Genomic DNA, 12236 nt, shown 5'->3' with positions numbered 1-12236 from the left:
AAGTTAGGTAAAAGGTTGTTTAAAGTTTGTCTGCATTTGAAAGATATCCTCAAGGAAAATAGCAGAATAATGTTAACATTATAGGACACATTTAAACTTAATTTAGTGATGGTCTGCAGCCAGTTGCTCTTGGGAGATGTTATGAATCTGCATTAATCAATGATGATTAAGTATGATCGCAAGGAGAAAAAGAAAAAGAAATAACAGCATGAAGTCTCTAGGACTGAAGTGGGGTGCCATTAAATTGGGCCTTCATTTAAAATAAAAAGCACATGGAAAGGTTTTTGTTTGCGTTCACGCTCAGTTGTTTGACCAGGCTTCATATAAAAAAAAACAACCTCATTGCCTGCAAGTAACCTCTTGGAATGAAAATTATATCATTGACTCACTGTCCACTGTTCTGCCTCGCTCGCTAGAGGACGCTGTGCATCACATTCAATGGTTGACGTAGTGCTAACGTCATAGGAAGTGTCTTGAAGACTGAAAATGCAGCTGACTAACCTGGATGTATAGAGAGGCTAATCATTTAAATATTGTATGCTATGTTAATAACAGCAAAAAAAAAAGAAGATTTTTCACTTACACCTGAATCTCTTCCTCTAGAAACGCTGTGGGTGGCGATTTAGTGCAAAAAAGACAGAACAAGTAAGTCACGTCTATGTAATTCCTGTGCTTGGTTTGGCTAATGCTAAGTTAATAATAACAGTTAGGTAGCGAGCTAGGCTCGATCCAAAAGCCTGAGTTAGCCTTACAATACTACAAGCTACTAACTAAACACTAACGTTATTTCGTTCTTTAATCCTTACCTATAACGGCACTGCCATTAAGCCATACAAAACGTGAACCATGTCACACCAAAGTTAGCTTCAAAGTAACAGTGTAATTTCTTAAAAAAGCGTAACACATAATGTTTTATTATGTCTTATACGCCCTATCGATCAAATTACTCGGTACATAAAACTTAAAAAGATAAAGTAAGGGCAGCGAGGGAATGAATGAAATCATCGCGGCTTAAAAGAGGTTTGGTGAAACCTTCGTCAGAATAATCTGTTGGTCAAATATTAGGTGGCTCCGATAATAATCAGCTGACCCGCACCACATAATTAACAAATTAATCTACTTTCCACATAAAGCCTTATAAGATTTCTTGTACTAAGTGAGTTGAAAGTATCCTGATCATTATGCACTTACAACTGGAAATAGGATCATCAGATAGGATGCTTTAGAGACTTTTCTACCTTTCTACCTTTTACCCAGAATTGACATGACACTGTTTTTTACAAAGGTGCATTTAACTAATACTATAAAATGTATTTTTTTTTGTTCATCATGCAGGTTCATTATCATTCACTCTTACACGTGAAAAGGCATTTTCATTGCCAATGTCCTCTGGCTGTCCACCCCAGTCACCTGCTGTGGCGAAGTCTGAGGTAGCAGTGGAGGGAGAATGCCCGCTGCTGGCTGCCACCTTTGCCTACTGGGACAACATCCTGGGTCCTCGGGTGCGTCACATCTGGACACCAAAGGGTGACCAGTTGATGTTCCTCAGTGATGGAGAAGTCACATTTTTGGCCAATCATACACTTAATGGAGAGATTCTGCGCAGTGCTGAGTGTGGCGCTGTGGATGTGAAGTTCTTTGTCTTGGCAGAAAAGGGTGTCATAATTGTGTCTCTCATCTTTGATGGTGAGCTGAAGGGGGACAAAAACACATGTGCCTTGTCCATCATCCTGCCTCAGACAGAGCTGGCCTTCTACCTGCCTCTTCACACCATCTGCGTGGAGAGGCTAAAGCATGTTATTCGCAAGGGACGCATTTGGATGCAGAAGGTACCCTGCTATTTCTGCTGAACTCTTGACTTCTCACTCTTAGACGTAGACTTATTATTCACACAAGAGAAGGCAAATTATTACCCTTTATACTCATTAAATGCACTTAAAAACCTGATCCCGCTTTAGTTCCTGATCTTAAAGAGGTATTAAGTAATCCATCACCTCTGCTTTACCCATTTGGGAATGTAGCAGCATTGGCAGAATAATAAAGTTGCAGTCTCCCAACACAAAGGAGTAAGTTCGCTAATTAGGTCTGAGAGCTCCCACAGAGAAAGCCAGCCAGGTAATAACAGTGGCAGACAAAATAACAGGACACACAACACTTGATTTAAAATTCATCATCTTTGCAGACACAGCTGTGGAAGAGTGTGTATTAGGCTAAATATCAACCTGTAAAATGCTTTTGTATTAATCTTCACATCAATTTCTGTTGGGTGTTTTTTTTATAAGACTGTTCTGTCTGTAGATTGGCCTTTTGGGTGCTCCGTTACTAAGCTTTGAACACATATAAACCAAAGTCCTGGTACTAAAGCTTTTATAGCTGACAAATACTGCTTACTGGCTCTAGAGCTGAGTAAAATTATCTGTGTATTTTGTGTCACAGACAAAAATGTGTCTGTGTGTGTCTTTACCATTATGTGTAAGAACGGTCAAACATTAAAACACCATAATGTAGATTTTTAGATTTTAGTTTTTTAAAAGTATTTCTTGGACAGCTTCTTGTTGTAACATTGGATAAATTTGACGTCTGATGTTATTAGGAAAAGGATGTTACAGGAAGATATTTCTTAAAGTAAAATATTAGTCTGGGCAAGACTCTTTACAGGTGAGAAATATTCCTGATTCTTGGGAGGGCAGACTACGTAAAACTAGGCCGATTTATCAGTCCGGCCTATTTACTTTATATTTTTCCCATCCCCTGTATATCATAATGCAAAACTTCCTAGCATTAATACATGAATATCTTTTTTTTTAGTTTGACAATTAGGCCTCCAGCTTTCACAGATTGTCCCTTTGGGCCAACAGCTCCTAACAACACATTTTATTGTGAATAGAGTATTCATTAAGATGACTTAAGTGTTTGTGTAGTGCTCGAGTTAACTTTTCACACCTTTTTTCAACTTTAGGGCTACAACATCATCTCAGTTCTGAGCTTGGAAATTGTCCCTATCATGGAGCTGTTGGCCTCTATGAAGACACACAGTGTTCCAGAAGAAATAGATGTGAGTAGCACACATATACACACATAACCCTATCCTGGCAGACCTCAAAACTGAACAGTTATCGAAATACAAACTAGAAACCCTAGTTAGTAATTACGTTTAACATGACAGCAAAAAGAATGTAAAGCTTTGGGGGGAAAATTAGGAGTTAATGGGTAATTTAAACATTGTGTTTTCATTGACTGAATGAAAAGAAGAAGATATCTTTATCTTTATATCAGATCTGACTCTAAGAGACTAACTGAATGGTAGATATTTGAGATAATCAATTATTTCATAATGGTTTACATTTTTCAGGTTCGCTGCCAAGATAACCACCCAGTGTGATTTAACACATTTTCCCCTTCTAATATGCAAATGTGACAAAAAAGAAGCAGCACAAAAACGTCCCTAGAATCTTTCTTGCTGTTTCCTACACTGTTACATGCTGGTATTTTTGCATCTTGTTCACATCTCAGCAGTGTTTGGAAATGTGCCTATCAGCACTTTGGTCTTTGTTTGGACCAATTTTAAAAGGGACTCATTTGTTTTGCTCCCACTGCGTAGATAAAAGACACCGTGCTAAATGATGATGACATCGGGGACAGCTGCCACGAGGATTTCCTCCACAAGTAAGCACTCTGGTACAGGCAAATGGAGACAGATGATGAACAATGCCCATTTAACACCCATCAACCGTCCAATGATGAGTAATGGCTCTCCACTTAGGTGAAGTTTCCTCCAGAGAAAGGACGAAAGCTAAATCGCTGTTAGTGTCAAGAGTCCAGAAAGTCCATTCTGGCAATGAAGCTCCCACTTGCTCAGAGGTGTACTACATTAGTTCAGCATCCTGTGGACATGTCAAAGCACCTGTAAACAGGAATTTATTTATTAAATTATATGTATAGCTCATGGAGTCTTTCTAACAAAAGAATAAGACTAATTTGTAACTACTTACTTATGAGGTAATGTAAGATTAAGTTTATAAACCAATCAGGCAAATTAGATTTTTGTGACCAATCAAATGATAACCTATGATGTGAAATTAATTATTTTATTCTATTTATTATAACAGTCTATTCAGAATAGTGAGACAGAATATTAACCAAAATACATAATTAATGATTACTAGGCAGATGTAACTTTCACTAGACAAGACCAGCAGTTGAGTCCATCTACGATCCTTCTCTATGCAAAGCCTTTGAATGTTTGTTCTACCTGGGTCTTCTGCCTTAAACATGATTCCTAAAAACTGTAATTAATAATTAGAGCAATGCTAATGAAGCTAATTGGCTATAATTTGCATGTCTCTGTCTCTCTGGTTCAGGGCCATCAGCTCTCATCTGCAGACTTGCGGTTGTTCAATAGTCGTTGGAAGCAACCCAGAGAAAGTAAATAAGGTAAATTTACCACTTTAGGGGCTGCACACAAACACATTTGTCATGAATCTATTTCATTCAAAATGTTTTAAATTGTGTTGTGCTGCTGTTTTGTGTTTAATTAGCCCCTTATGTACTTTTATACTCTCTTTTGGTGCTTGTGTCAGTATTTTTTAATGCCTCTGTAAGCTTGGTAACAACACAGTTACTGCTGCAGCCATAATGACAGAAGTTTGTTACAAAGCGTATAATGTTTTCAAAATAGGTAATGATGATGTAATTGTAGGAAGAAAAATAGGACACACTTATTGAGAAAAAAATTATATTGCACATCAGCCTAAACCAACCACCAACATTTTGCCTAGTGAATATGAAAGAGATAAACAGTCTATATTTGCTGTTGTATTGGCTTGAAACCTTGACTGACCACCAATTGAGAATTTTATTTATATATATCAACAAATCTCAAACCTTATGCCAGATTAAGTTCTATAAAGCACCATGTGGCTTCTTTAACAGATTTTTTTGCTGACAGTTTGCAGGAATCCACCTTTTTTTATTTTATTTTGTTTAATCTCTAACCAACAGAAAAATGAACATAAAAATCAAAAGCCCTTTTGTTTCCTGTTCACATTTTCAATAGAGAAATCTAATACAGCATGGACATATGCTTTTGCACAGGCATTATACTGGCATAAGTTACAATTATATTAAACCAAAGTGTTAAAATGTGGCTGTATTCTGCAGATTGTGCGTACCCTCTGTCTCTTCCTCACCCCAGCTGAGAGGAAGTGCTCTCGGCTTTGCAAGGCTGACTCTTCCTTCAAATATGACACAGGCCTGTTCGTACAGGGTCTTCTCAAGGTAGCCACCAGTTCCCTTTTATTAAATAGTACAATACATTTTGAATTTGAGCATGGTTATTTTTCTGGTTTGCTCTGCTTGCTTGAGGTTGCCAGGTGATTTTATCTGACAATATGACACAGACCTTGTGTGAAACAGAGGTTATTAGTTTGAATATAAAGTACAGTATGGTACACATCGTCTGTGCTGTAAAGCTCCTGCAGGAGTTTCTTATGGACTTCCACATAAAATGTTTTGAGGAACAAGAAAACTGGCCCAGGGAGAACTGGCCCAGGGACCCTTCTTTCTTACATAAAGTGAAATGATTTATGAAAACTTATTTGCACAAGCTTTTGTAGAGCCTTGCTGATGTTCATTTATGTGCATCTGAAGTTCTAATAAATACTTTTACTTTCTGCTAGCAAGCTGCTTCCCTCTGTTATTTTGTTTCTTCTTAGAAACATTGTATCTGCTGTTCTCTGTAGGAAACATATTTTCTACAAACTAAGCATAAAAAAATGCATTCCATATTCATGACATAAAAAATATAATCCCCAGGACTCCACAGGCAGCTTCGTCCTGCCCTTCCGCCAGGTTCTCTACTCACCTTACCCAACCACGCACATTGACGTAGACATCAACACAGTAAAGCAGATGCCACCGTGCCATGAGCACACATACCACCAGAGACGCTACATGCGGTCTGAGCTCAGCGCGCTTTGGAAGACAGACAGCGAGGAGGACATAGCCCCGGACACAGTCATTCACACTGATGAGACCTTCACACCTGACCTGTAAGCCATACACTCAGTATCTGTTGTATTTATGGATTACATGAAAGTTATAGGTTTCCATTTTTAATACACTAAAATGTTTTCAGTTATTTACTTGATGTTTTTGAAAAAAAAAAAAAAAATGCTTTTATCATAACCACTTTGCCTTTTTTCTTAGGAATATCTTTCAAGACGTCATGCATAAAGACACTTTGGTAAAGTCGTTCATAGATGAGGTAAGAATGAAGTGACAGTACTTGTCATACTCTTCTTTATTGTCTCAATAAAAGCTAGCATTAGCATTCATAATCCAGTCAGTAAAATCAATAAATCCATAAAGGCGAAAAGAACCAAACCCACCAAACTACCCTATGTTGCTGATGTATGTGTACATATGTATTTTTAAGCTCACAATAGTAATATTTGGTAAGGAATATAAATATTTGCCTAAATGTACTCTCTTAGCAATGCTCTTTCATACCTTCTGTGTTCTTTGAGAGGTATATAAATAGTTTCAATCTTAAATAGTTACAATAACAGAAAATATATACAAATAGTGCAGTTTTGTTCCCTTTTAAACAGATTTTCAACCATGCTGAGGCATATCTATTAGTAGCAGATGTTAAACCAGCATGATTATTACCCTCTACTTATCGCACAGGCCTAAGAATTACACCCAGAACAAAAATAAGTCTGTGTAATTGATTCTTTTTAGTATTGATCTTTGGAGGCTGTGGCTCAGTGGTAGAGTTGGTCGTCTCTCAATTGGAAGGTTGGGGGTTTGATCCCTGACTGCTACAGTCACATGTCGAAGTGTCCTTGGGCAAGACACTGAACCCTAAATTGCTCCCGGTTGCATAGCCATCGGGTATGACTGCATAGATCCTGATTGGAGATTGGCACTGCCATCAGTCTATCAATAGTCGTGTGAATGGGTCAATGTGACATGTAGTGTAAACAGTTTGAGTGGTCGGAAGACTAGAAAAGCACTATAAGTACAATCCATTCCATTTATCAAGTCATGAACCTGGACTGCAGTTTACTCTTCAAAAGTCAGTTATTACATAAATGGTTTACTAAGACAGAATCTCAGACTTTCTTTCAACTGAAGTGTAGTATGTCAGCTCAACCATACTTGTAAAGGGTTAATACAATCAAGAACTTGTGATGTCACCCATAATTGAATGTTTTTTTTTATGTATAGTGTTTTTGAACCAATTCAGACTTGATGAAAAAAACACTTGATGATGATGATGTGTTTCCACCTCTCTTATTCTTTCTCGAGCCCATAGATAAATTGAATCCCAAGGGTCACAAACCATCATCCTTTTCCATGAAAGTGCTCAGAGAGAGGTGGTTACAAGTTTCTCTCATGACAATAGCAATTTGTTTCTTTCTCAAGGTTAGCACAAAGGAGGTGGTACCTTTTGCAGCACAGCCGTAGCCCAGACTACTAATTGACATCCTGTGTTGTACCCAGGTGTTCATGCTGAAGCCAGGCCTGTCCCTGCGGAGCACCTATCTCGCCCAGTTCCTGCTGTTACTCCACAGGAAGGCCCTCACGCTGCTCAAGTACATTGAGGACGAAACGTAAGAGCTGTCACTAATACCACTTTAAACTTTTGTGTGGCAACACACCACTGCACTCAAACCCCCTCCTCCACAGAATAACTCACAAATATTTTAATACCAGAGCTGATGATTCACTTGTTTTCTGGGATTTGATTTTGCGTCGTCTTTGCACTGCAGCCACTGACCTTGCTCTGATGGCAACATCACCACTAATCATCATGTGGCCATCACAGGGCTCACAGCTATAAATACCTAATATTAATAGTGATATTATCCTCAGGGTTTTGTGTACAGGTTTGAAGGTACTGCAAGTTCACATGGATAAAAAGACCAAAAACTAAAAGACGGGGAGTGGACAACATAAAATCTAGTTAAGAAACGTGTTAGTCCTGGGTGAGGACACAGCTCAGAAGAATCCCAAACAAGACTAGGTAGATTGACAGTGGGGCTGCAGGAGGAGATCCTGCAGGTGCAGAGTGAGCACACTCACACAGTTCTAAACCTTTTTGGGGCACTTAAACCAAAAGGAAGAGCAGTATACATCGTAAAGGCCACTTTGGTACTATTGAATTGAACTGAAGTTAAGCATGCAGGATTAGGTTTGTGATGGTGCTACAATTATTAGTTGTAAATTATTCCACAACAATTTTGATAAGGCATTCTTTTAGTGTATTAAACAAAAATGCAAACAATGTATTCATATTTATTTTTTCAAGTGAAATGTGAAAGATTTGCTACTTGTCATTTGTTTTATATGATTGTGAATTATATCAGAATCAGCTTTATTGGCCAGGTATGTACACAAACAAGGAATTTGACTCCAGTTTAACATTGCTCTCTATGTACAAGCATTAAACATTTAATATTAAACCAAAAACTTTAAGCCCATTAAACATTAGTTAATAAACTAATATGTACAAGCCTACATTAAACATTAAACTAATATGTATAAGCTATGCGAGACAATAGTATAATGATGGAGAGTGCAAAGGGTGCTGAAATAATTTCTTTTCAAGAGTTTTCAGTATTTACAGTAAAAACACTGTGCATAGTGTCATGTCAGATGAGGGATGATATTTGTATGATTAAAAGTTGTGTCACACAATGAGGTGAACATTATATATCATTTAAATCCACTGGTTTATAGATGTCTCTTTTGCAAAATATAAAAGGGAAAAAGATTAAAGGCCTTGCAACACTATTTGCATTTAAGCCTTACTCATTTAGACACTTAACACTTAATTTTCTGAACGATAAAAATATTTAGAATACTATAATTTTACACTCTACTAAATCCATGGAATTACCTTCCTCTGTTGGGAACTTCAGTACCTTGTTAAAGAACTAAAAATAATTGTTTACCTAGTCATGATTTAGTCCCATCAGGGTTACAGTAACCACCTTCTGGCTCTGACCCAGAACTAAATTATTAAACCCCAACAAAAGCTCCCCAATTTTTTTCATGCACCCTCCTTGTGGTGACCTGGTCATTGCTCCATCTGGGCCTGACTCATCTCCTTCTGTGCTCCCTAACAGTGATCTGACCTTCCCACTCCTTTATGGGCTGGAGACACTGCCTGTTTTTTTTCTTTCACTTCGACACCATTCGGTGTCTTTCAGTAATTCTGTTCCTGAGAGGAATTTCCAAGAGCAAAATAGATTCTCAGCTCAGAGATACAAGACATATGCAAACTTGTTGAAGTGTAACATTAGGTCAGTAATGCCACACAAGTCTGTGCAGTTACAGAGGCACACACTATATAAATCACATTACAGTAACTATATGCATTCAGTTGTTGATGCAGAAAATGATCAACACTTTAAATTTCACAGCATATCATTTTTACTTTGAAGGAATGGTGAAGGCACTGCACTTATGGACCATTGTGGATTCTGCTGGTAGTGGTCTATTAGTATTTATCAGAAATCATATTAATTTCATAAAAAATATTTCACCTTGGTTTTGCCAGAAAGTAATTTTTCACCTATCCTTATTATGGGACAATGTCAGACGTACATGCAGTTCTTGCATAGTATTTTAAATGATCTATGTCAAGTTTAAAGCTTAAGATGCTGAAGAAGGCGAACCACAATAACTCCATTTTCTACAGAAGAGTCAAATGATACAAGCCTGAACAAGAACACCAGGGTTGACACAGCAACTGTCATGGTAGTAATTATCTCTGACTGGGGTTTTAAGTTTTGTCAAGCAAGCAACAACAAAACAAACATAGATAACTTGCTTTGTAGCACACCCCTCAGGTAGAGGTAGAAGTAGAAGTGGAGCGCTAATCTTTGGAAATATTCACTATTACACAGTGGTATTTAATCACGACAATATATATTTGAATTAATGTATTCCTGCATTAATTAATATAAATTATAACAAACTTATTCATGGTGATGTTTTTTCTATCTAATATTACAGGCCATTTTGACATGATTTTATATATGTATAAAATACTATGTACAATTTGTTCTCATACATAGTTAATACCTGGAAATATATCTCACTCCAGAGACAACACTAACTACACAAGCAAAACCATTATTTGTGTTCTCATGTGGAAGCATAAAAGTGGGCTTGTTTATGGTGTTGCTAAGAGCCTGAGGTCTAAGGGCATGCAATTTTACAGGTGCCTTGACAAGATTGTTTATGCTCAGTTGCCATCCTGTAGCAGCATACATAATTCATCGTAGCATGGAGTTTCTGCTCACAGATGCAACCCAACTGGATGCTAATGCAATCCCTCAGACCCTGATTATTGTAAGGTTGTTCACATTTACACCACTATGTCTCCCCTCCTCACTTTACAGGCAAAAAGGGAAGAAGCTGTTTCGATCATTGCGCAATTTAAAGACGGACCTGGATCTGACAGTGGAAGGTGACCTGAACATTATAATGGCCTTTGCTGAGAAGCTGAGGGCAGGACTGCACTCGTTTGTTTTTGGGAAGCCATTCTTCACTAGCATGCAGGAACGAGATGCACTCATGAGCTTTTGACCTCTTTCTTCGCCTGCACTTTATCTGTTTCAATAGTTTACTGAAACAGTCATTTTGTTGTTTTGTTTTGTTTTGAGTTTGTTTGATTGTTACATAAATGCATGCACATGTGTACTCTTAAGACCAGACTACTATCAGCCTAAATATTTGTTCCTGCTTTGCCAAAATGAACAGTCTTGATCAATACAAGACAAAACTGATTGTTATTGCTATGATGAGCCATTTAAATTAAAGGTTTGATATATTGCCTTGATCAACTGTATGCATAATATGAGTTTAATAATAATCATTTTTAATTAAATTATTCTCTGTGGATGAATTATTCATCTATTCTATGCCCTCTGTTAATAGAGAGTATGTTTTAATTTCTGATATTATAACTGGCTGAGATGCACGTCATTTTCAGCTTTATGAAGAATCATCTCTATTAAAACATGGGTTTGTAGTTTGTTTACTGCCAGTGTTATACAACGACCTTTCCATTTAAAAAGACGAAATAACTGAGCCTACATGATTTTACAACAGTAAAATTGTGAGTTATCATGAAGCACAATATTTCTATCAAACAAAATAAAAGACAAAAGCACTGTAAATAATCTTATCACAGTCCCTCCTGACTGCAGACTGTGTATCTTTTAGCCAGGTTGCCTAGTTGTGCATAAAATGGATTTGCAGTGATTTCTTTCCTCCCATAGCAACAACACAGCTGTTTGCAGTTCTTATTACCTGTCTTTACTGTAAACATACATTAGCTGTGTTTCCAGGGTAAATACATCTATTGTATTTGATTAGAGTATTTGTTTGAAAAATGCTTATTGTGTTGACATTGCTAACTTAATTAAGAATTGCTATCTTTATCACCATAATAGACTTGTCAGCATGCTACTATTTGCTTATTTCAACTACACTCAGTAAAGCTAAGGCCAATAGATATGCCATTACTGCAGTAACAGCAGATTGCTGTAACAATAAAAGTTAAGTTGAGAAAAAAAGATTTAAAGCTGGTTGGCAAAATGCAAAACGAATAAAAGGGGTTGGAATGCCCTTATTTTCTGTTAATTTTTTTTTTTTTTGGGTTGGCTAATTTAATCCTAAAAAAAAACCATTAACCTGCCTGGCTAGATTGGTTAGATTTTTAGGACTCTTGACGTTACACCAGAAGTTTTCAGTAACTGGAGCTTGGAAGAAAAAAGTAATTCTAATTTCTACTGGCAAGCTCAATTTTGGCTTACCAACGTGACTGTTGATAAGGTTAATGGAGTGTGCCAAATGTACTTCATATTTTTTTACAGTCGTTACTTGATGTAAAGTGGTTAATAAATCAAGTTATGTCTATCTGGCAAAGTGTTGTGTCACGATTGAGATTGATTTGCTATTTAGAATAAATGTAGATGCATTGAAAACACCTTTGGGCCTAACCCAAAGAACACACCATATATCAGATAGATCAATATAGTATATGACCATCAGATTCTTGTGGGAACTTAATCCGTGACAAACCACCTCTTCAAGATATGCTAAATAACATTAAACAGCATTATATGACAGTTGATCTCTTGACAGTACTAAACTTGAAAGGAATATAGTAAAACATTAGGTTTATCAGTGAGGCAGTGAAACATTTTAACTCG

General features: G+C 37.1%; 1 protein-coding gene across 2 annotated transcripts; it reads left to right on the top strand.

Moving 5' to 3' along the window:
- The first annotated feature begins 506 nt into the window (after positions 1-506).
- Positions 507-11940, top strand: c9orf72 (C9orf72-SMCR8 complex subunit). 2 transcript variants are annotated; one of them, XM_069661873.1, is made up of 10 exons: positions 507-645; positions 1336-1829; positions 2960-3055; positions 3602-3666; positions 4362-4434; positions 5161-5277; positions 5815-6050; positions 6208-6265; positions 7510-7619; positions 10419-11940. In XM_069661873.1, exons 2-10 carry the CDS (start codon positions 1383-1385, stop codon positions 10603-10605), a joined length of 1389 nt encoding a protein of 462 aa, XP_069517974.1. In that variant the 5' UTR covers positions 507-645; positions 1336-1382; the 3' UTR covers positions 10606-11940. The 2 variants fall into 2 exon arrangements, with proteins under 2 accessions (XP_069517974.1, XP_069517975.1); XM_069661874.1 differs by lacking the exons at positions 7510-7619; positions 10419-11940 and adding an exon at positions 7432-7481.
- The last annotated feature ends 296 nt before the right edge of the window (positions 11941-12236 follow it).

Source organism: Semicossyphus pulcher, unplaced genomic scaffold (genome assembly GCF_022749685.1).
Source record: "Semicossyphus pulcher isolate SPU_LCO1_2020_fin unplaced genomic scaffold, fSemPul1.0.p SCAF_14, whole genome shotgun sequence".
Taxonomy (NCBI): domain Eukaryota; kingdom Metazoa; phylum Chordata; class Actinopteri; order Labriformes; family Labridae; genus Semicossyphus; species Semicossyphus pulcher.
The sequence above is the reverse complement of the archived record's forward strand: the minus strand, read 5'-3'. Positions and strand labels throughout refer to the sequence as shown.